The sequence below is a fragment of the Schistocerca piceifrons genome, chromosome X (assembly GCF_021461385.2).
Source record: "Schistocerca piceifrons isolate TAMUIC-IGC-003096 chromosome X, iqSchPice1.1, whole genome shotgun sequence".
Taxonomy (NCBI): domain Eukaryota; kingdom Metazoa; phylum Arthropoda; class Insecta; order Orthoptera; family Acrididae; genus Schistocerca; species Schistocerca piceifrons.
The window spans coordinates 77,412,037-77,434,012 of NC_060149.1; the positions used below are offsets into that span (position 1 = coordinate 77,412,037).

At 41.0% G+C, this 21,976-nt stretch overlaps 1 protein-coding gene across 1 annotated transcript in view; it reads right to left on the reverse strand.

Annotated features, from left to right (window-relative positions):
* Window positions 1-21,976, reverse strand: part of LOC124721522 (leucine-rich repeats and immunoglobulin-like domains protein 3) — a 94,091-nt gene that overhangs the window by 21,984 nt on the left and 50,131 nt on the right. The window contains exons 8-9 of the mRNA XM_047246540.1: window positions 21,176-21,570; window positions 19,787-20,101 (exon numbers count right to left, since the gene is read on the reverse strand). Of these exons, the coding sequence (XP_047102496.1) occupies window positions 19,787-20,101; window positions 21,176-21,570 (710 nt within the window). The remainder of the gene's footprint in view (window positions 1-19,786; window positions 20,102-21,175; window positions 21,571-21,976) is intronic.

Consider the following 21,976-nt stretch of genomic DNA (forward strand, 5'->3'; position numbering starts at 1 on the left):
AGTAGCATGATTTGAGACTTATACCGTCAATTAAAGGATGCTTGTGCAAGAAAATGCACTATAATAGTTCACACAGATGTGCGGTCAGTGTGGTGCAGCTTGTAGAGAACTTGTGGACGTTGTAGCAGCACGTTCATTCCATAGAGTCAGACAGTATATCCCATGGAAAATTAAGTAAGGTAGTTGCAGCAGATTCATAGTATAGTTTCAAATAGGTTCCCCACTAACTGTAGTAGTAGTAGTAGTAGTAGAAGAAGAAGATTCATACCATAGATTTTAAGCTAAGTGTACCACAATGGCCATACACTTATTTGTTAGAGAACAGTATTATTCTTCAACTAATACTGATTTTTGTTGTGGGTACGCCTTGATGTGGTGGAAATTTGATACTGATGTATACGAAATGTTAATCTCCAATCATCCTTGATATAAACTGAAAGTGACCTAACATCCATGCTAGCATCACATTCTTATGAGATTTTTACTTGATTCCTCACATCACTTGTGTTTTATGTTACACAAAAGACTTGTAAAACTTGCAGCAGATTCCTAAATAGCAACAGATGAGGAATCGGATGGTGTGAGCAATACATCCAAGGTTTTATTGATTGGTGGGGCAGTGAGGCTTCTATTTGCAAACTTCCACAGGATTTCTAAATCACTATCTTTGACAGTATCAGCGCATCCATTGTCAACATGTCTGGAGGTGATATGATGAGATTAATATCTCAAGACTCAAAACAGTGACTATATTTAAAGCATCCAAGTGTCGTGAACCCGCGCAGCTTATACGCTGCAATATGGATCGCCATGGACAGACAAAATCTATAATAACGCATGTTAAACCACTGTTTGATGATTATGTCAAGTACGTGTTGGAACATAGAGTTTAAAAAGAGGCATTAGAGAAGTGTGTAGGTGTGAGTACGTCTGCTAGTATTACTCCTATAAACAGAAATTCTAATCACACTTAAGTCTATTGGTGCTCCAATTGATTTCCATCCAATAGAAGCTAAATTTAAAGGATATAAAAACAGGAGTTATTTGGATCATGTAGTCTTTGATACATTTATGGAAGTGACTACCATGATGGGCAATCTGCTCCCATGGACCAACATCCCATGCAGTTATTCTGTGAAATGACATTTTTTTTTACAAACTGCACTTTCTTCTTATTATCACACAAAGTAAAATGTGCATTTAACAGTTTAAAGCTTCTTATACATGCTCCAAAATCCATGACGGTAACACCACCTGTGGCAGACAGTTGATCCCGTATATACTAGTCTAACATATGCCATATACCATGTGATAAGATGAATCACAATTGTGCGTAACTGGAATTATATGTATTGAACTGACTGGAATTGAAGTATGTACAGGTGAACTATACAAGATGTATATGGGAGGGAGATTGCTCAGTATCTCACCATATTCACACTTGGTACAAAATATTCAATGTCCAATCTTCATCCAAAATATTTCAGGGTAGCCTTCACAAAATCCAGCTCCCCACAGCCTAGAACAACTGTAAGTTCAATGATTTTCAGAAATATTTTACTACAGTCACACATATTTCAATGCCCTAAAACCTAGAAGGCTTATAGAATTTCTCCAAGCTTGCACTCACATCACATCTACTGACCATTGCTATTATGACCAGCAAAAGATCTCCTGCACGAAGTCTCTTGTTGAAGGAATCATACTGACATTCATCAAAAAATGATTTAGAAATCACGTGGAAGTTTGCAAACAGAGGTTCCACTATCCAATCAGTGTAATGGTATGAGCAATACATGAAAGGTTTTCATTATCATAATTGTACGATAATGAAAACCTTTCATGTATTGCTCATACCATTAGATTCCTAAACTGTCCCATTTGGAAATCTACTGGAAGCATTACATGCCTTATGTATAACATAAAACACTTACAATTTAAGTGAGGAATCGGCTTAAAATCACTTAAAATTGCAAAGCTGGCCTGGACATTAGACTGCTATTTGTTTAAAGGAAGGAATGGAGTTTACCATTTTGTCTACATCAATAACAAATTTCCATCACAGCAAGGCATAACAACAGTGGAAACCAGTGTTAGTCAAAGAACAATACAGTAGTGTCATCCATTAAAAACCATTTGCTCAATCCAGTAGGGCTGCTGCTGCTGCTGCTGCTGCTGCTGCTGCTGCTGCTACTACTACTACTACTACTACTACTACAACTACTACTGCAGCTAGTGGGCAACCTATTTGAATCACTAGTATAAATCAAATGCTACCATCTCATTGAATTCATCACAGGATCTGCTATTTGAATCTATGGGATGACTGTGCTCCTGCAACAACCACTAGTACTCTTATCAACTGCATCACACTGACCACACACCTGCATGAACTATTGTAGCGAGTTTTCCTGCATAAGCATCCTTTACCTGACTGTAGTATAAGGTGGTTTGAGGAGCACTCACAATGATGGCTTAACCATCAGATTCATGTAATATGAATGCTTCATGGATGTTATTGGATGTCAGCTCTACACCAGCAATTTACAGGACTTGTGTGTAAACATGCAATGACAGATTGGAAGCAACCACTGTAAAACTGCATCACTAGCATGCTTGATCTGCCACCACTCTAAGTCATCATCTGGAGTGTGATGTATGTTGTAACAACAGTAGATAGAGACAATGAGTTATATTTTCATTTGAATATATTTTGATTGACTGTGAATGTAACTCTTATAGGTAATCATTCTTACGATGACACTTCACAGTGATATCTAGAAAGAACTGTACATTTTGTAATTTGAAGCAAAAATGGCATTGGTTAAACATTATTGTAGCCATAACATCCAGAACCTTTATACCGCTGTGTGCAAACATTCTTATATGGAGTTACATTGCACTTTCTCTGTCAAGTAGCTCAGTCTACACTGCTGGCCACTGTAAATGCAACACCCTGAAGGAAGCATCCGAATCAAGTGAAATTTACACCATGGGTTTACAGCAATGAGATATGCAACTGATTAGAATTTCAGCGCAGACGCACATCACGCGCGCCTGTGGCGCCACCTCATAACGTCATTTAAGGCTTGGCGATTTCGACGAGTGTATGTTTGGCACGTGTGTTTACCTTGTGGTTGTTTCACAAGACGATCAGTTATGCCTCTTAGACAACAGCGAACATTGTTTGATCAAGTATCTGAGTTCGACAGAGGAAGGATAGTGGCTTACCGAGATTGTGGATTATCATACAGAGAAATCGCTAGTCGTGTTGGATGAAACCAAACAACTGTAATGCGGATATGTGACCGTTGGATGCAGGAGGGTACGACGGACCGACGTGGTCGATCGCATTCACCTTGGTGCACCACTGCACGTGCTGATAGGCAAATTGTGCACATGGCAGTGACGATCGCTCAGTGACATCCCGAACCATAGCACAGCACATTGCGTCTGTAACACATCATCCAGTGTCTGCGCGTACCATTCGACGCCGTTTACAGCAGAGTGGTCTGTCCGCAAGATGTCCATTGCTTCGTCTACCATTGACGCAGAACCACAGACGTCTCCGTCGCCAATGGTGTGATGACAGACGGATGTGGACGGCAGAATGGAATGACGTTGTCTTTACTGACGAGGCACGCTTCTGTCTGCAGCACCACGATGGTCGGAATCGAGTGTGGAGACACCATGGAGAGAGGATGCTGGACAGCTGCATTATGCACCGCCACACTGGTCTTGCACCGGGTATTATGGTATGGGGCGGTATTGGATATTACTCTCGCACGCCTCTAGTACGCATTGCCGGTACTTTAAATAGCCGGCGCTACATATCCGAGGTGCTGGAGCCAGTTGTCCTTCCTTACCTTCAGGGCTCGGCCACAGCCATATTTCAACAGGATAATGCGCGACCACACGTGGCACGCATTGTCCAAAGATTCTTCGTCAATAACCAGATTGAACTGCTTCCCTGGCCGGCTCGCTCTCCGGATCTTTCGCCGATAGAAAACATGTGGTCCATGGTTGCTCAACGAGTGACCCAGATTACACCTCCAGCTGCCACACCAGATGATCTTTGGCAACGTGTGGAAGCTACTTGGGCTGCTGTACCCCAGGAACACATCCAACGTCTCTTTGACTCAATGCCGAGACGTGTGGCAGTGGTGATCTCCAACAATGGCGGCTACTCTGGCTACTGATTCTGGCAGGAACCACATGTCACAGACGTCTGTAAACGTAATCATTTGATACTTGGTCAACATGTTATCTACAAAATAAATTTTGTTGTGCTACCTCTTGTCTTTCTTGGTGTTGCATTTACGGTGGCCAGCAGTGTATATCATGAGGAAAAGTCACACGTTTATACAGCGTTTAGAGCTGTGTCTCCAGCAGACCAAACAGTACTTCTTGGATGATTTTACTTTAAAATAAGGACATAAGTACTGTAACATGGTGTCAAAACATTGCCAAGTTAATGTTGTGTTCAGTTGTTGTTGTTGTGGTCTTCAGTCCTGTGACTGGTTTGATGCAGCTCTCCATGCTACTCTATCCTGTGCAAGCTTTTTCATCTCCCAGTACCTACTGCAACCTACATCCTTCTGAATCTGCTTAGTGTATTCATCTCTTGGTCTCCCTCTACGATTTTTACCCTCCATGCTGCCCTCCAATACTAAATTGGTGATCCCTTGATGCCTCAGAACATGTCCTACCAACCGATCCCTTCTTCTGGTCAAGTTGTGCCACAAACTTCTCTTCTCCCCAATCCTATTCAGTACTTCCTCATTAGTTATGTGATCTACCCATCTAATCTTCAGCATTCTTCTGTAGCACCACATTTCGAAAGCTTCTATTCTCTTCTTGTCCAAACTATTTATCGTCCATGTTTCACTTCCATACATGGCTACACTCCATACGAATACTTTCAGAAATGACTTCCTGACACTTAAATCAATACTGGATGTTAACAAATTTCTCTTCTTCAGAAACGCTTTCCTTGCCATTGCCAGCCTACATTTTATATCCTCTCTACTTCGACCATCATCAGTTATTTTGCTCCCCAAATAGCAGAACTCCTTTACTACTTTAAGTGCCTCATTTCCTAATCTAATTCCCTCAGCATCACCCGACTTAATTAGACTACATTCCATTATCCTTGTTTTGCTTTTGTTGATGTTCATCTTATATCCTCCTTTCAAGACACTGTCCATTCCATTCAACTGCTCTTCCAAGTCCTTTGCTGTCTCTGACAGAATTACAATGTCATCGGCGAACCTCAAAGTTTTTATTTCTTCTCCATGAATTTTAATACCTATTCCGAATTTTTCTTTTGTTTCCTTTACTGCTTGCTCAATATACAGATTGAACAACATCGGGGAGAGGCTACAACCCTGTCTTACTCCCTTCCCAACCACTGCTTCCCTTTCATGTCCCTCGACTCTTATAACTGCCATCTGGTTTCTGTACAAATTGTAAATAGCCTTTCGCTCCCTGTATTTTACCCCTGCCACCTTTAGAATTTGAAAGAGAGTATTCCAGTCAACATTGTCAAAAGCTTTCTCTAAGTCTACAAATGCTAGAAACGTAGGTTTGCCTTTCCTTAATCTTTCTTCTAAGATAAGTCGTAAGGTCAGTATTGCCTCACGTGTTCCAGTGTTTCTACGGAATCCAAACTGATCTTCCCCGAGGTTGGCTTCTACTAGTTTTTCCATTCGTCTGTATAGAATTCGTGTTAGTATTTTGCAGCTGTGACTTATTAAGCTGATAGTTCGGTAATTTTCACATCTGTCAACACCTGCTTTCTTTGGGATTGGAATTATTATATTCTTCTTGAAGTCTGAGGGTATTTCGCCTGTTTCATACATCTTGCTCACAAGATGGTAGAGTTTTGTCAGGACTGGCTCTCCCGCGGCCGTCAGAAGTTCCAATGGAATATTGTCTACTCCGGGGGCCTTGTTTCGACTCAGGTCTTTCAGTGCTCTGTCAAACTCTTCACGCAGTATCGTATCTCCCATTTCATCTTCATCTACATCCTCTTCCATTTCCATAATATTGTCCTCAAGTACATCGCCCTTGTATAAACCCTCTATATACTTTCCAGAATGAGATTTTCACTCTGCAGCGGAGTGTGCGCTGATATGAAACTTCCTGGCAGATTAAAACTGTGTGCCCGACCGAGACTCGAACTCGGGACCTTTGCCTTTCGCGGGCAAGTGCTCTACCAACTGAGCTACCGAAGCACGACTCACGACCGGTACTCACAGCTTTACTTCTGCCAGTACCGCGTCTCCTACCTTCCAAACTTTACAGAAGCTCTCCTGCGAACCTTGCAGAACTAGCACTCCTGAAAGAAAGGATATTGCGGAGACATGGCTTAGCCACAGCCCGGGGGATGTTTCCAGAATGAGATTTTCACTCTGCAGCGGAGTGTGCGCTGATATGAAACTTCCTGGCAGATTAAAACTGTGTGCCCGACCGAGACTCGAGCTCGGGACCTTTGCCTTTCGCGGGCAAGTGCTCTACCAACTGAGCTACCGAAGCACGACTCACGACCGGTACTCACAGCTTTACTTCTGCCAGTACCTCGTCTCCTACCTTCCAAACTTTACAGAAGCTCTCCTGCGAACCTTGCAGAACTAGCACTCCTGAAAGAAAGGATATTGCGGAGACATGGCTTAGCCACAGCCTGGGGGATGTTTCCAGAATGAGATTTTCACTCTGCAGCGGAGTGTGCGCTGATATGAAACTTCCTGGCAGATTAAAACTGTGTGCCCGACCGAGACTCGAACTCGGGACCTTTGCCTTTCGCGGGCAAGTGCTCTACCAACTGAGCTACCGAAGCACGACTCACGACCGGTACTCACAGCTTTACTTCTGCCAGTACCTCGTCTCCTACCTTCCAAACTTTACAGAAGCTCTCCTGCGAACCTTGCAGAACTAGCACTCCTGAAAGAAAGGATATTGCGGAGACATGGCTTAGCCACAGCCTGGGGGATGTTTCCAGAATGAGATTTTCACTCTGCAGCGGAGTGTGCGCTGATATGAAACTTCCTGGCAGATTAAAACTGTGTGCCCGACCGAGACTCGAACTCGGGACCTTTGCCTTTCGCGGGCAAGTGCTCTACCAACTGAGCTACCGAAGCACGACTCACGACCGGTACTCACAGCTTTACTTCTGCCAGTACCTCGTCTCCTACCTTCCAAACTTTACAGAAGCTCTCCTGCGAACCTTGCAGAACTAGCACTCCTGAAAGAAAGGATATTGCGGAGACATGGCTTAGCCACAGCCTGGGGGATGTTTCCAGAATGAGATTTTCACTCTGCAGCGGAGTGTGCGCTGATATGAAACTTCCTGGCAGATTAAAACTGTGTGCCCGACCGAGACTCGAACTCGGGACCTTTGCCTTTCGCGGGCAAGTGCTCTACCAACTGAGCTACCGAAGCACGACTCACGACCGGTACTCACAGCTTTACTTCTGCCAGTACCTCGTCTCCTACCTTCCAAACTTTACAGAAGCTCTCCTGCGAACCTTGCAGAACTAGCACTCCTGAGAGAAAGGATATTGCGGAGACATGGCTTAGCCGAGTCCCGAGTTCGAGTCTCGGTCGGGCACCTCTATATACTCCTTCCACCTTTCTGCTTTCCCTTCTTTGCTTAGAACTGGGTTTCCATCTGAGCTCTTGATATTCATACAAGTCGTTCTCTTATCTCCAAAGGTCTCTTTAATTTTCCTGTACGCGGTATCTATCTTACCCCTAGTGAGACAGGCCTCTACATCCTTACATTTGTCCTCTAGCCATCCCTGCTTAGCCATTTTGCACTTCCTGTCGATCTCATTTTTGAGACGTTTGTATTCCTTTTTGCCTGTTTCACTTACTGCACTTTTATATTTTCTCCTTTCATCAATTAAATTCAATATTTCTTCTGTTACCCAAGGATTTCTACTAGCCCTCGTCTTTTTACCTACTTGATCCTCTGCTGCCTTCACTACTTCATCCCTCAAAGCTACCCATTCTTCTTCTACTGTATTTATTTCCCCCATTCCTGTCAATTGCTCCCTTATGCTCTCCCTGAATCTCTGTACAACCTCTGGTTCTTTTAGTTTATCCAAGTCCCATCTCCTTAAATTCCCACCTTTTTGCAGTTTCTTCAGTTTTAATCTACAGGTCATAACCAATAGATTGTGGTCAGAGTCCACGTCTGCCCCTGGAAATGTCTTACAATTTAAAACCTGGTTCCTAAATCTCTGTCTTACCATTATATAATCTATCTGATACCTTTTAGTATCTCCAGGGTTCTTCCAGGTATACAACCTTCTTTCATGATTCTTAAACCAAGTGTTAGTTATGATTATGTTGTGCTCTGTGCAAAATTCTACCAGGCGGCTTCCTCTTTCATTTCTGTCCCCCAATCCATATTCACCTACTATGTTTCCTTCTCTCCCTTTTCCTACACTCGAATTCCAGTCACCCATGACTATTAAATTTTCGTCTCCCTTCACAATCTGGATAATTTCTTTTATTTCATCATACATTTCTTCAATTTCTTCGTCATCTGCAGAGCTAGTTGGCATATAAACTTGTACTACTGTAGTAGGTGTGGGCTTCGTATCTATCTTGGCCACAATAATGCATTCACTATGCTGTTTGTAGTAGCTTACCCGCATTCCTATTTTCCTATTCATTATTAAACCTACTCCTGCAATACCCCTATTTGATTTTGTGTTTATAACCCTGTAGTCACCTGACCAGAAGTCTTGTTCCTCCTGCCACCGAACTTCACTAATTCCCACTATATCTAACTTCAACCTATCCATTTCCCTTTTTAAATTTTCTAACCTACCTGCCCGATTAAGGGATCTGACATTCCACGCTCCGATCCGTAGAATGCCAGTTTTCTTTCTCCTGATAACGACATCCTCTTGAGTAGTCCCCGCCCGGAGATCCGAATGGGGGACTATTTTACCTCCGGAATATTTTACCCAAGAGGACGCCATCATCATTTAATCATACAGTAAAGCTGCATGCCCTCGGGAAAAATTACGGCTGTAGTTTCCCCTTGCTTTCAGCCGTTCGCAGTACCAGCACAGCAAGGCCGTTTTGGTTATTGTTACAAGGCCAGATCAGTCAGTCATCCAGACTGTTGCCCCTGCAACTACTGAAAAGGCTGCTGCCCCTCTTCAGGAACCACACGTTTGTCTGGCCTCTCAACAGATACCCCACCATTGTGGTTGCACCTACGGTACGGCTATCTGTATCGCTGAGGCACGCAAGCCTCCCCACCAACGGCAAGGTCCATGGTTCATGGGGGGGGGGGGGGGGTTGTGTTCAGTATGACTACCAAAACCATAAAAAACATTTCACTGATGTCCCATTCCTCAAATCTTTGATAATATTATGCATTCTGTCATAATGATTGAGAAGATCGGAACTGCCCAATCGGAGTTGTCTACTGGTTTTCCACAGATTTCTAAGACTCTCTTGTACGAGATAGTGACAGCAAGATTGGGTTACCATAAGTTCTGTGCACGATGGGTGCCCAAAATTCTTACCGACCACCACAAAACTCAAAGAATGGCCTCTGCATTAGACTTTCTGTCACGTTATGAGGACGAAGGAGAACCATTGTTAAACAGAATCGTGACTGGTGACGAAACCTGGATTAAGTACGTGAACCCTGAGACAAAAGAACAATCAAAGATGTGGGCACATTCAAATTCATCTACCAAACCAAGAAAAGCCTCGCAAGATTTTTCTGCCAGAAAACTGATGGCAACGGTGTTTTGGGACGCCAAAGGGGTGTTTTTGGTTGAATTCATGGAACGTGGTACGACCATTAATCAAGACGTGTACTGTGAAACAATAAAAAAGTTACGACGGGCTATACAGAACAAACGCCGTGGTATGCTGACTTCCGGTATCGTTTTTTTGCACAATAACACCCGTCCTCACTCTGCTCGCAGAACAACGGCCCTTCTTGAGTCCTTCAAGTGGGACGTTATCAACCATCCACCTTACAGCCCAGACCTGGCACCAAGTGATTATCACCTCTTCATGCATTTGAAGAAATGGCTCGGGTCACAGCGGTTTGATGACGACGAAGAGCTCAAAGATGCAGTCACAGGCTGGCTCCAGGCACAAGCGGGTGATTTTTATGCAGAAGGAATTTCAAAGCTTGTGAAGAGATACGATAAGTGCCTCAATCGCTATGGAGACTATGTAGAAAAATAGTGCAAAGATGTAGTTGTAAGATGTATATATTAAAATATTTTTATTTAACTTGGTGTATTTTTTTAAATCAACCGGAGGTTACTTTCTGAACGGCCCTCGTATACTTGGTTTTTGAATGTACAGGTTGAATGGTAGGGGAGCAGGTCTGACACACAAAAATGAGATGATCTTATAAAAATAGTATTAGGAAGAGCTAATGAAAGACAGACTTCTTGGAGTAAAAAAATTGTCATGTACCATAATGGAGATGGCACTGAAGATGCCAGTAGAATCAAGTGTACAAATTTGTTTGGTATGCTTATGAAGTATGTATGACAACAGAGACCAAACAAAATGAGAGACATTCTTCAAGGATCATAAAAGATACATTCTTCAAGGATCATAAAAGATACATGTAATCCAGACGAAACTGTACTGGTAGGGAGCTGGTTAGAAGTACCAATATATTGATTTAAGTAGAAAATTTCATTAATTTTCGTACAGTATTTGTTGACTTTGGAATAAAATTGACACAAAGATTCAATGATTTGCTGTATGGACTATACTGTATATATCCCACCTTTCTAGCAAATAGAAGTATCACTCCCAAGCGATCACTTATGGGCACGACGTTTCACAATTCAGCAGCACTGGACTGAAACTTGAGTCCCTCCAGGCCAATAGGGGATGCACAATTCTATAAATGGGCAGATGACTGCAGCAGCATTGTGAAGTGGTGATTGGAGCACCTGCGTCATACCTATGGAATGTGTTTATGAATGATGGTGCTCTTTCCTGGACAGCATGTAGTGTTCAGCATCCATCAAACAGGGGGCACTGGAGTCTTGCCCATATCACTATTGGTACTTTTTAATGTTGAGATGCAGAGTGCACAACAACTGACTGCCACTGTTGTAAAATGATGGTATTTTCCTGTCACATGGATTTGCCACACTTTTGACAGTTGCAAATGAAGTTGTAAACACATGTAAATGTGTGGGAAAAAGTACCACCACAGCTGTATATTTAGAAAGACTTTGTCTCACACGACTAGCTTCGGCGGCACATTACCACCATCCTCAGGCCCCACCACTGCCAAATGATTATTAGATTTTCTTGGTGCATTTATTGTGGCTCAATACAAGTACACATGTGCTAGCTTTCCTCAGGAGTCTCTACTCACAACTGTGTTGTCTCCAATGCAACAGAGACAACACAGTGTTGAGTAGAGACTCCTGAGGAAAGCTAGCCCATGTATAGTGGTAGTAATGAGGAATCCACAATAAATGCACCATGGAAATCTAATACTCTTTTGGCAGTGGTGAGGCCTGAGGGTGGTGGTAATGTGCCACCAAAAATAGTCATGTGAGACAATAATGTCATCCTCAAGATAGAGCGTAAGTCCCTCATTGATGCAATAAGACAGACATCCATAAATTATATTTTGCTTTAAAATGTCCCTAAGACACAGCAGGTGTAAGTAAGTTTGAGGTGTTTCGAGAGAGTCTGGGCATGTCTATGTACAAGGCAAGTTACTGCCTGTTTTAGTAGTTGCCATCCACCACACACATGAATGTTTTGTGGTGAATTTTACAAACACAGTACCTGATTTTTTTTTCTTTTTTTTTTTTGCTCCTGAGCCACTGTACAAGTTCTCACCACGCAACAAATATGCTTGAATTTTTTTTAATTTCCCTGCAGAAGGTCTGTGTGGGATATCAATCATTTTAAACTTAGAACATGTTGGTTCTTTGGTTCTAAGCTACCAGGACCAGTTGAGTGGCGGGTGAGATGCTGCCAGCACACAGCTCCACTCCTCCGATACCAGTACAGTACAGTGACTTGGCTTGGTGAGGTAGGTGATGGAATGGCGGCCTTATCGTACTCGGTTGGTATGGAAGCCCAGCACGGTGGTGGTAGCACGGTGTTTGTGAACTTTGGAATGTGCATGGAAGGGACTCTTCCCGTATTTTTTGTTTAAAGAGAGACACAATTGTTCCTATCCTATTCCTACTACACAGCACAAGCGAGCAGAAAACTGGGATGGGAGAAACTGTTTACACATAGCAAAAGCAGAATTAAACTTTGATACAGTTTACCATAATATAACACTTAAGATAGGACTCTACACTCAGAAGACATAATATCTGACAACCATGCAGCCTGCACCCGTATTCCCAGGTCCTCCATCTTGGATTCTAATGTCATAGGGCTGCACAAATATTGCCAAGTCAACCATCTTGGAATTTTTTAATTTCACACAAACAGGATAATGTTCCATCATAGATTTTTTTTTTAAATTTGCCACCATTTTACACTTAGGACAATTACCCTACTTCCACATCTACATCAATACTCCACAAGCTGCCTGACAGTGAGTTGTGGAGGGTACTTCTGGTACCACTAACTGATCCCCCCTTCCCTTTTCCATTCGTGAATGGGATATGGGAAGAATGATTATTGGTACACCTCTGTATCAGCTCTAATTTATTGAATTTAAAGTCATTTCACAAGACATATCTCAGAGGAGGTAATATGCTGTCTGAATCTTCTCGAAAAGCACTCTTTCGAAATTTCAATAGCAAACCTCTCCGTAACACCTCTTTTGCAGTGTATGGCAATGGAGTTTATTGAGTGTCTCAGTGAAGCTCTAGCACCAAGTAAATGATCTTGTGTCAACACACACCATCCTTCATTGGATCTACTCTCTCTCTCTGCTTTCAGTCCCACCTGGTATGGGTCCCAAATTGATGAACAATGCTCAATAATCAGTCACACAAACACACTCCAAACCACTCCTTTCATGGATGAGTTACATTTCCTGAACATTCCTCCTATGAATCTTAGTTTGGCATCTGGTTTTCCCACTATTTGTTTTATGTGGCATTCCACGTAGGTACTCCTACATATTTTTTGGTATATACTATTTCCAGCAATTTGGAGGAGGAGGGGATTAGTGTTTAACGTTCCATCAACAACGAGGTCATTAGAGATGGAGCACAAGCTCGGGTTAGGGAAGGATGGGGAAGGAAATCGGCCGTGCCCTTTTGAAGGAACCATCCCTGCATTTGCCTGAAAGGCTTTAGGGAAATCACGGAAAACCTAAATCAGGATGGTCGGAGATGGGATTGAACCGTCGTCCTCCCAAATGCGAGTCCAGTGTGCTAACCACTGCGCCACTTCACTCGGTCAACAATTTGGCATCAGTAGTGTGGTTGCACAGTAGTGTATTTCTTTTCCTGTGTATGCACAATATATTACATTTAATCTCTATTAATGTTCAGTCTCAATTGAAAGACATCGTTCATCAATCCTCTGTAGATCATTTTGTAAATCGATTCTGTCTTCTGGCATTGCTACTTTTTTTTACATATGACCACATCATCTGCGAATAGTCTTAAAGAGCTTCTAACACTTTCTACTGTATCGTATATATATACACACTGTAAACAATAACTGTCCAATTACACTTCCGCAGGGTACATCTACATATATATCTACGTGATTACTCTGATGTTCACAATTAAGTGCCTGGTAGAGGGTTCAATGAACCATCTTCAAGCTTTCTCTACCGTTCCCCTCTCTAACAGCGCGGGACAAATGAGCACTTAAATTTTTCTGTGTGAGCCCTGATTTCTCTTATTTTATTGTGATGATCATTTCTCCCTATGTAGGTGGGTACCAGCAGAATGTTTTCACAATCTGAGGAGAAATCTGGTGATGGAAATTTCATGAGAAGATCCCGTCGCAACAAAAAATGCCTTTGTTTTAATGATTGCCACTCCAATTCAAGTATCATGTCTGTGGCACTATCTCCCCTATTTCGCGATAATACAAAATGAGGCGCCCTTCTTTGAACTTTTTCAATATCACCTGTCAGTCCCACCTGATACGGATCCTACATCGCACAGCAATACTCCAGAATTGGGCGGACAAGCGTGGTGTAAGCAGTCTCTTTAGTAGATCTGTTGCACCTTCTAAGTGTTCTGCAATGAATCACAGTCTTTGGTTTGCTCTACCCACATCACCTATGCGAGCGTTCCAATTTAGGGTAATTGTAATCCCTAAGTATTTAGTTGAATTTACAGCTTTCAGATTTGTGGGACTTATCGCGTAATCGAAATTCAGCAAATTTCTTTTAGTACTCATGTGAATAACTTCACACTTTTCTTTATTCAGGGTCAATTGCCACTTGCTGTACCACACAGATATCTTATCTAATCATTTTGCAATTCATTTTGGTCATCTGATGATTTTACAAGATGGCAAATGACAGCATCATCAGCAAATAATCTAAGAGTGCTACTCAGATTGTCTCCTACGTCATTAACATAGATCAGGAACAATAGAGGGCCTATAACACTTCCTTGAGGAATGCTGGATATTACATTTGTTCTACTCGATGACTTTCCATCTATTACTATGAACTGTGACCTTTCTGACAGGAAATCATGAATCCAGTCGCACAACTGAGGTGATATTCCATAGGCACACAGATTGGTTAGAAGACGCTTGTGAGGAACGGTGTAGAAAGCCTTCTAAAAATCTAAAAATATGGAGTCAATTTGACATCCCCTGCCAATAGCACTCATTACTTCGTAAGTATAAAGAGCTAGTTGTGTTCCGCAAGAACACTATTTTCTGAATCCGTGCTGACTATGTGTCAGTAAATCGTTTTCTTCGAGGTACTTTATAATGTTCGAATACAGTATATGTTCCAAAACCTTACAGGAAATTGACATTAGTTATATGGGCCTTCTCCTATTTCCCTTTTGGGGTATTGGTGTGACTTGAGCAACTTTCCAGTCTTTAGGTACTGAAATTTCTGTCAGCGAGTGGTTGTACATAATTGCCAAATATGGAGCTATTGCTTCTGCATACTCTGAAAGGAACCTGACTGGTATACAATCTGGACCAGAAGCCTTGCCTTTATTAAGTGATTTAAGCTGCTTTGCTACACCGAGGATATCTACTTCTATGTTTCTCATCTTCGCAGTTGCTCTTGATTGGAATTCAGGAATATTTATTTCGACTTCTTTGGTGGAGGAGTTTCGGAAAACAGTGTCTAATAACTCTGCTTTGGTGGCACTGTCATCAGTGACTTCACTGTTGCTATCGTGCAGTGAAGGTATTGATTGTGTCTTGCCACTGGTGTGCTTTATATGTGACCACAATTTCTTTGGGTATTCTGCCAGATTCTGAGACAGAGTTTCGTTGCGGAAATTATTAGCATCTCGCGTTGAAGCACGTGCTATATTTCAAACTTCTACAAAACTTTGCCAATCTTCGGGATTTTGTGTTCTTTTAAATTTGGCATGCTTTTCTCGTTGCTTCTGCAACAGCGATCTGGCCCATTTTGTATACCATGGGGGATCAATACCATCACTTATTAATTTATGTGGTATATATCTCTCAATTGCCGTTGATACTACCTTTTTGAAATCATTCCACATCTTTTCTATGCTTACGTGATCAGATCAGAAGGAGTGGAGACTGTCTCTTAAAAAGGCATTAAGAGCATTTTTATCAGCTTTTTTAAATATATGTACTTTGCGTTTCTTTTTGATGGTTGCGGGTGTTAAGGTATTCAGCTTAGCAGCAACTGCCTTGTGGTCATCAATCCCTATATACTCCCTATTTGTCCAGGATTATTTGTTGCTAAGAGGTCAAGTATGCCTTTGCAACCATTTACGCTTCGAGTAGGCTCATGAACTAATTGTTCAAAATAATTTTCTAAGAAAACATTCAGTACAATTTCGGATGACGTTTTATGCCTGCCACTAGCTTTAAACATATAATTTTTCAGCATATCAAGGGTAGATTGAAGTCGCCACCAACTATAATTGTGTGAGTGGGGTACCTATTTGAAATGAAACTCAAGTTTTCTTTGAAATGTTCAGCAACTGTATCTTCTGAGTCCTGGGGGGGGGGGGGGGGGGGGGGGTCCAGTAAAACAATCAAATTAATAGTTTAGGCCAATTGTCAAGTATAACCTCTACCCATACTATTTCGCAGGAACTATCTACTTCAATTTCACTACAAGGCAAGTTACTTCTGACAGCAATAAATACTCCACCACCAACTGTATTTAATTTATCCTTTCTGGACACTTAGATCATTTGAAAAAAATTTTGGCTGAACTTATTTCCGGCTTTAGCCAGCTTTCTGTACCTATAACCATTTGAGCTTCAGTGATTTATATTAGGGCTTGAAGCTCTGGTTCTTTCCCAACACAGCTACGACAGTTTACAACTACAATACCGATTGTTTCTACAACTACCTTACTGTGTTTTACCTGCCCCCTTTTAGATGGACACCCTTTCTGTGGTTTCCTGAGACCCTCTAACCTAAAAAAACTGCCCAGTCCCTTCCACCCCCCCCCCCCCCTTACCCGTGTAGCTGCTTCCTGTGTGTAGTGGACTCCTGACCTATTCAGCAGAACCCAGAAACCCACCACCCGATGGCGCAAGTCAAGGAATCTGCAGCCTACACGGTCACAGAACCGTCTGAGCCTCTGATTCACACACTCCACTCGACTCTACATCAAAGAACCACAGTCTGTTCTGTCGACAATGCTGCAGATGGTGAGCTCCGCTTTAATCTCGGAAATTACCTTTACAGTTGTTGATTTTGTTCTGTTAAGAGCGACATGTTGATTTCTATCTGCAAGGATGTCGCAAATCAGGTCCGATACTCAGTAAGCTCATATTTTTTTCATTAAATGGTAGTATGAGACGGTGTCAAATGCCTACCTGAAGTCAACAAACATGAGTTGAGCTTTTCAAGATCTTTGTTTGCAGAATCCATGTTTATTTTTATGCAGGAGATTTAATTTCTCCAAAAAAAGTCATAATTCTTGATCATTACATGTGTTCCATAAATCTACAACACACTGATATTGACGATACAGGCTTATAATTATGTGCATCTGTCCTATGGCCCTTCTCAAAAAACGGGAATGGCCTGCGCTTTTTTTCCAGCCACTAGGTACTCTTGATTGCTTCAGCGAACTACGATAACCAGCTGCTAGAAGAGGAGCACATTCTTTCACATCTTTGTAGAATCTTATATGTATCTCATCATGTCCGGATGCCTTTCCACTACTAAGCAGCTGTAATTGCTTTTCTATTCCATAATTGGTTATCCCAATATCTGCTATTTCAACGTTTGTATGATGATTGAAAGGAGGGACAATATTACAATCTTCTGCGGTGAAACAATTTTGAAAGGCCAAATTCAGTATTTAGACTGTCTCTCTGTTACCTTCTGTTTCAGTGCCTGTATATTAAATGACTTACTGAATAGATAATTTTGAACTGCTTACTGGTTTTACATATGAACAAAATGTCTTAGGGTTTCTAGTCAGATCAGCTGACAAAATTTTACTTTCAAAGTCACTGAATGCTTCTCTCATTGGTTTCCTTATGGTTATTTTTCCTTTTTTGCCTTGTTCAGTTTTTGTTTGTTTGCTAGGTTTTGACTTCTCTTGAAACTGTGATGAAACTCTTTGTTTATGTATCAGTTTTCTAACATACCTATTAACCCACACTGGGTCCTTCCCATTGCTCAAGACCTTCCTCAAAACATACTTGTCTAAGGCATATTGAACGACACTTTTGAAATTTTTCCATTTGTTCTCCACATGTTCATCCTCAGCATGGAGTATTTGATGTTGACTACTCAGATATTTGGCAATTTTTATTCTCTCAGCCTTGCTAATTTTCCTACTTTTATTAACATTGCTTGTAATAAATGTAGTCATAGTTACTATCATAGCCTTATGATACCTTCTTACAGAGTAACTGATTGGGCAAGTACAGATCTTTTCATTGCTAGGCTTAGAAGTTTCCTTCTCGAGTTGATTCTCTAATTATCTGCTTGAAGTAATTTTCAGACAAAACATACAGAATAATGTCACACGAATCTGTTTCTGGCACCAATTTTGACAGCATGACTCTCTCAATCTATGCCTGGAAAGTTGGAGTCATCCCCTATTACAACAGCATGATCAGGAAAGTTATTAATTATATTTTGCAAGTTTTCTCTGAAGTGCTCTAATACTACAACCCCTGACTCATGCAGTCTATAAAAGCATCTGATTATCGATTTTGGCTGACCTTTGATGCTTAACTTCACCCAGATTAATTCGCTTTCAGAATCCGTGATGACCGCATTAGATATTATTGAATTCTTTAGTGCAATAAATATGCCGCCACTCTCGATGACTAACTTATTCCTAACATAAATATTCCAATTTGATATTAGGATGTTGTTGCTATTCCCTTCCACTTACAACCAACTTTCTGGGCATTATAATCTCCAATTAGCAGCACCAATTCTAGGACCTTTCCTTGGATACTTCTGCAGTTTACTAATATCATATTAATCTTCCACCACCAAATCAGCTATCCACTGAAAGTAGCCTCCATGTCTCAGACAAGCCCCCTCCCCTCCCCCTGCCAACATACCAAGTGCACACCGGCATTCCCCCCACCAAGGGGCCCCATTACCTGCCTTAACTTGGGAACTCCCAATTACTAGCATACCCCTCATCTGCACTCGTCCGGATTGGGGAGGAAAATAGGTTGGGTTGTTTTGGGGAAGAAGACCACACAGCGAGGTCATCGGTCTCATCGGATTAGGTAAGGATGGGGAAGGAAATCGGCCATGTCCTTTCAGAGGAACCATCCCGGCATTTGCCTGGACTGATTTAGGGAAATACGGAAAACCTAAATCAGGATGGAGGAAAATAGGCTGCTGGGCCAGCAGGAGAGGCATCCCGCATTGATTCAGAAGTATTATCAACACTGGGTAGCACTTCCGTGTCTGTTGCTAAGGTGTAAGGAAGCAGCCATGTGGTCTGTTCCCTCTTTTGCCTTCCACTTTGACTTACACAGCAACATCATATGAGTGGACAAAAACCCTGCAACATAATTGGGTTACTTTTGAATTCCCTGCCTTTTATAAGTTTCTGCCATTTTTATACAAAGGGCAATTGGCCAACAGTATTATAGGAGTGGGAGGAGGAGAAATCTGGTAACGATGCATGATGTCTTAATGATGTCATGAGGGGGGGGGGGAGGATGAGAGGGAGGGGATCTGGCAACAATGCAGATTGCACTCTAACCAGTGTAGCCCTACTACTGCTGCCTACACTCAACATTTTGTGTAGTCCATGGCACGTCTATCTGCAGCTGTTACTCAGGCACATGGTGGAGTTACATAATGTTACAAGTGGACTATTTGTGTGTCAGGTGAACTTAATTATATGTGTACACCAACACAGAATTAAAATTTTACTGTAAGGGTTGACAAGCTTGTTTGACAGATGGAACAATATCCTGTGACTTTACAACAATGCACATAGAAAAATTTTGAATTTAATCTGTATCACGTTTTATGCCACCACTTATTACCAAAACTCCGATAATTAAAATTTCTTATACTATTATGAATTGAGGCAGTTACCTCTGGGTTACTATTACCCACACCACTGTTACTTATTAATCTTGACAAATGATGGAATGTACAACAGGAGTCATGCCATTAAACTAAAATAACAAGAAAATTACATAAATACCTAAAACAGTTATCCTGGACTTGTTCGAGTATGTAGATCCAAAATTGTTTGAAACCACACACTGGTATCGGCCAGTTTCACGCAGACTTATATTGAATATCACTAGCTCTGAAGTCTGTTCACAACCTTTATCTCCTAAACTTTTTGCTGTCTGCTTTGTACTTGCGGCATTAAGATTAACATTGTCCTTCTTCCAGTGAAAAGCCATTGGATGTAGAGAAGAAGAAGATGCCTTGCAGTGCAATGTAATGTTATCTCCCTTCAATGCTACAAGGCTCTGTGGACTTTCAATTATATTGGGTTTAGGAAATTCATCTGAAACAAACCGAACATTGAGGTCATGTTTAAATATCTTATTCCAGGTCATAAAATCACTGTGTGTCACAGTTGGAGTACATTCACACAATTAATCATTATGGAACACTTAAAAATATAGAATTAGCACATTCTATGATTTTACACTAACCAAATAGGACGTTACAGGTGCACTGATGGTCACTTTAGGTCATAACAAACTTGAGTTTATATATATAAAATGTGTGACACACAACAAAGTAAAATTTTGAAAACAAACTGAAAAAGTTTCTCCTTGACAACTCTTATTCCATAAAGGAATTTCTATTATTGTAATGTGTAAGAGGTGGTGGGTAAGAATTACCAACTCACATCTGTATTTTTATAAAGATGAAAAGCAAAAAAACCTTATAAATGTTCAGCATGTAAAATGCCTTATTCCACATCATTACAATTTCTGTGTTAACTGATTCATGGAACATGAAACTAACTAACTAACTACTTTCAGAAAATATATACATACTATCTGCCTTGTCAAGAACTACATATACAGGTCAAATAATTTGCTATTAGACAAATCAATGCAAGCTATTAAACACTTTTTTGTGCTAACTAATGCCATGTACATCCAAATTTGAGACAGATTTGCTTTGTGCAAAGCCTCTTATTTGAAACTGTTGGGTATTATGACTGCACATAATGAAGTTAAAAGCAATCAGTTGATTATTAACAGTAGATAATACAATGTTCAAACCCCTCAACCCTCCTCAACAAGTAACATTTCGTGTACAAGCAGAACTTCAAGTTTCAAAGTTTATATGTTGAAGATCCATCTCCTCTTATTCCAAATCAGTGATGTTATTTCATAACAACAGTTTGAGATGAGGCAACTGCATATTACCTTTATCAATAACATGTTCTGTAGAGAGACACAGAAATTATTTTCGCATAATAACCCACACTTCATGATGAGTATGTATACTTAGTACTGCCAGTAATTGCTGGCACAGTGCATAATAATACTTTAAACTTGGTAACCCTGATTTTTGATATCACATAATACAAAATTTGAATGCTGTAATAACTTGTACTTACCACAAGTAAAATCATTTATAGAAACTTGCAAAACTGGTACACCTCTCAGCCTTTCAGGAAATGCACAAACAGCCATCACTGACTTGTTAACACTAAACTGTTTCAGCCAAATAGCAAACCATTTCATTTTACAATCACATAACATATCACTCGTATTCATGCGAACTTCTTTCAGATGTTGAAGAGCACTGAAGCTATTTTCTTGAATGGATACAATACTATTGTTTCTGAGATCCAGTCGAGTGATTCGGTCAAGACCTATAAATGCTTTCTTGTTGATAGTCTTTATTTCATTAGAACATAAGCTCAATTCTGTTAACTGTCGTAAGCTACTGTATACACCATCGATATAATCATCTTCAACTGTCCATGCAATTCTGTTACTACTTAGTTCTCTGAAATCAAAAAGAAAATTTTCCAGTTAAAAAAGGATAAGAAGATTTCATTTTTATTTCTTTAGTTAGCAAACAAAATCTGTACACCCATTACGACACGCCACACATTTGAAATAATAAATGTGTCATCTGATCCAATGTGAGAAGCAAGGGAAAAGAAAACTCAAAATAGCAATAACAGTGGTGATGACACTATTTGTAAATAACCTCAGTCACTGAGGAAACAAGAATATTGTCCTGACATTTCTATTCAATTTTCTAAGCAAAGCAATGTTTGCTGCAGATTACTCTTCCACTACTGATTGTCATCCATGTTACTCATCATAGTGAACACTATCACATCTTGATGAACATTTACACATCCTCATATGAATTACTGACTCTCTCCCTGTCTTGTTCCCATACA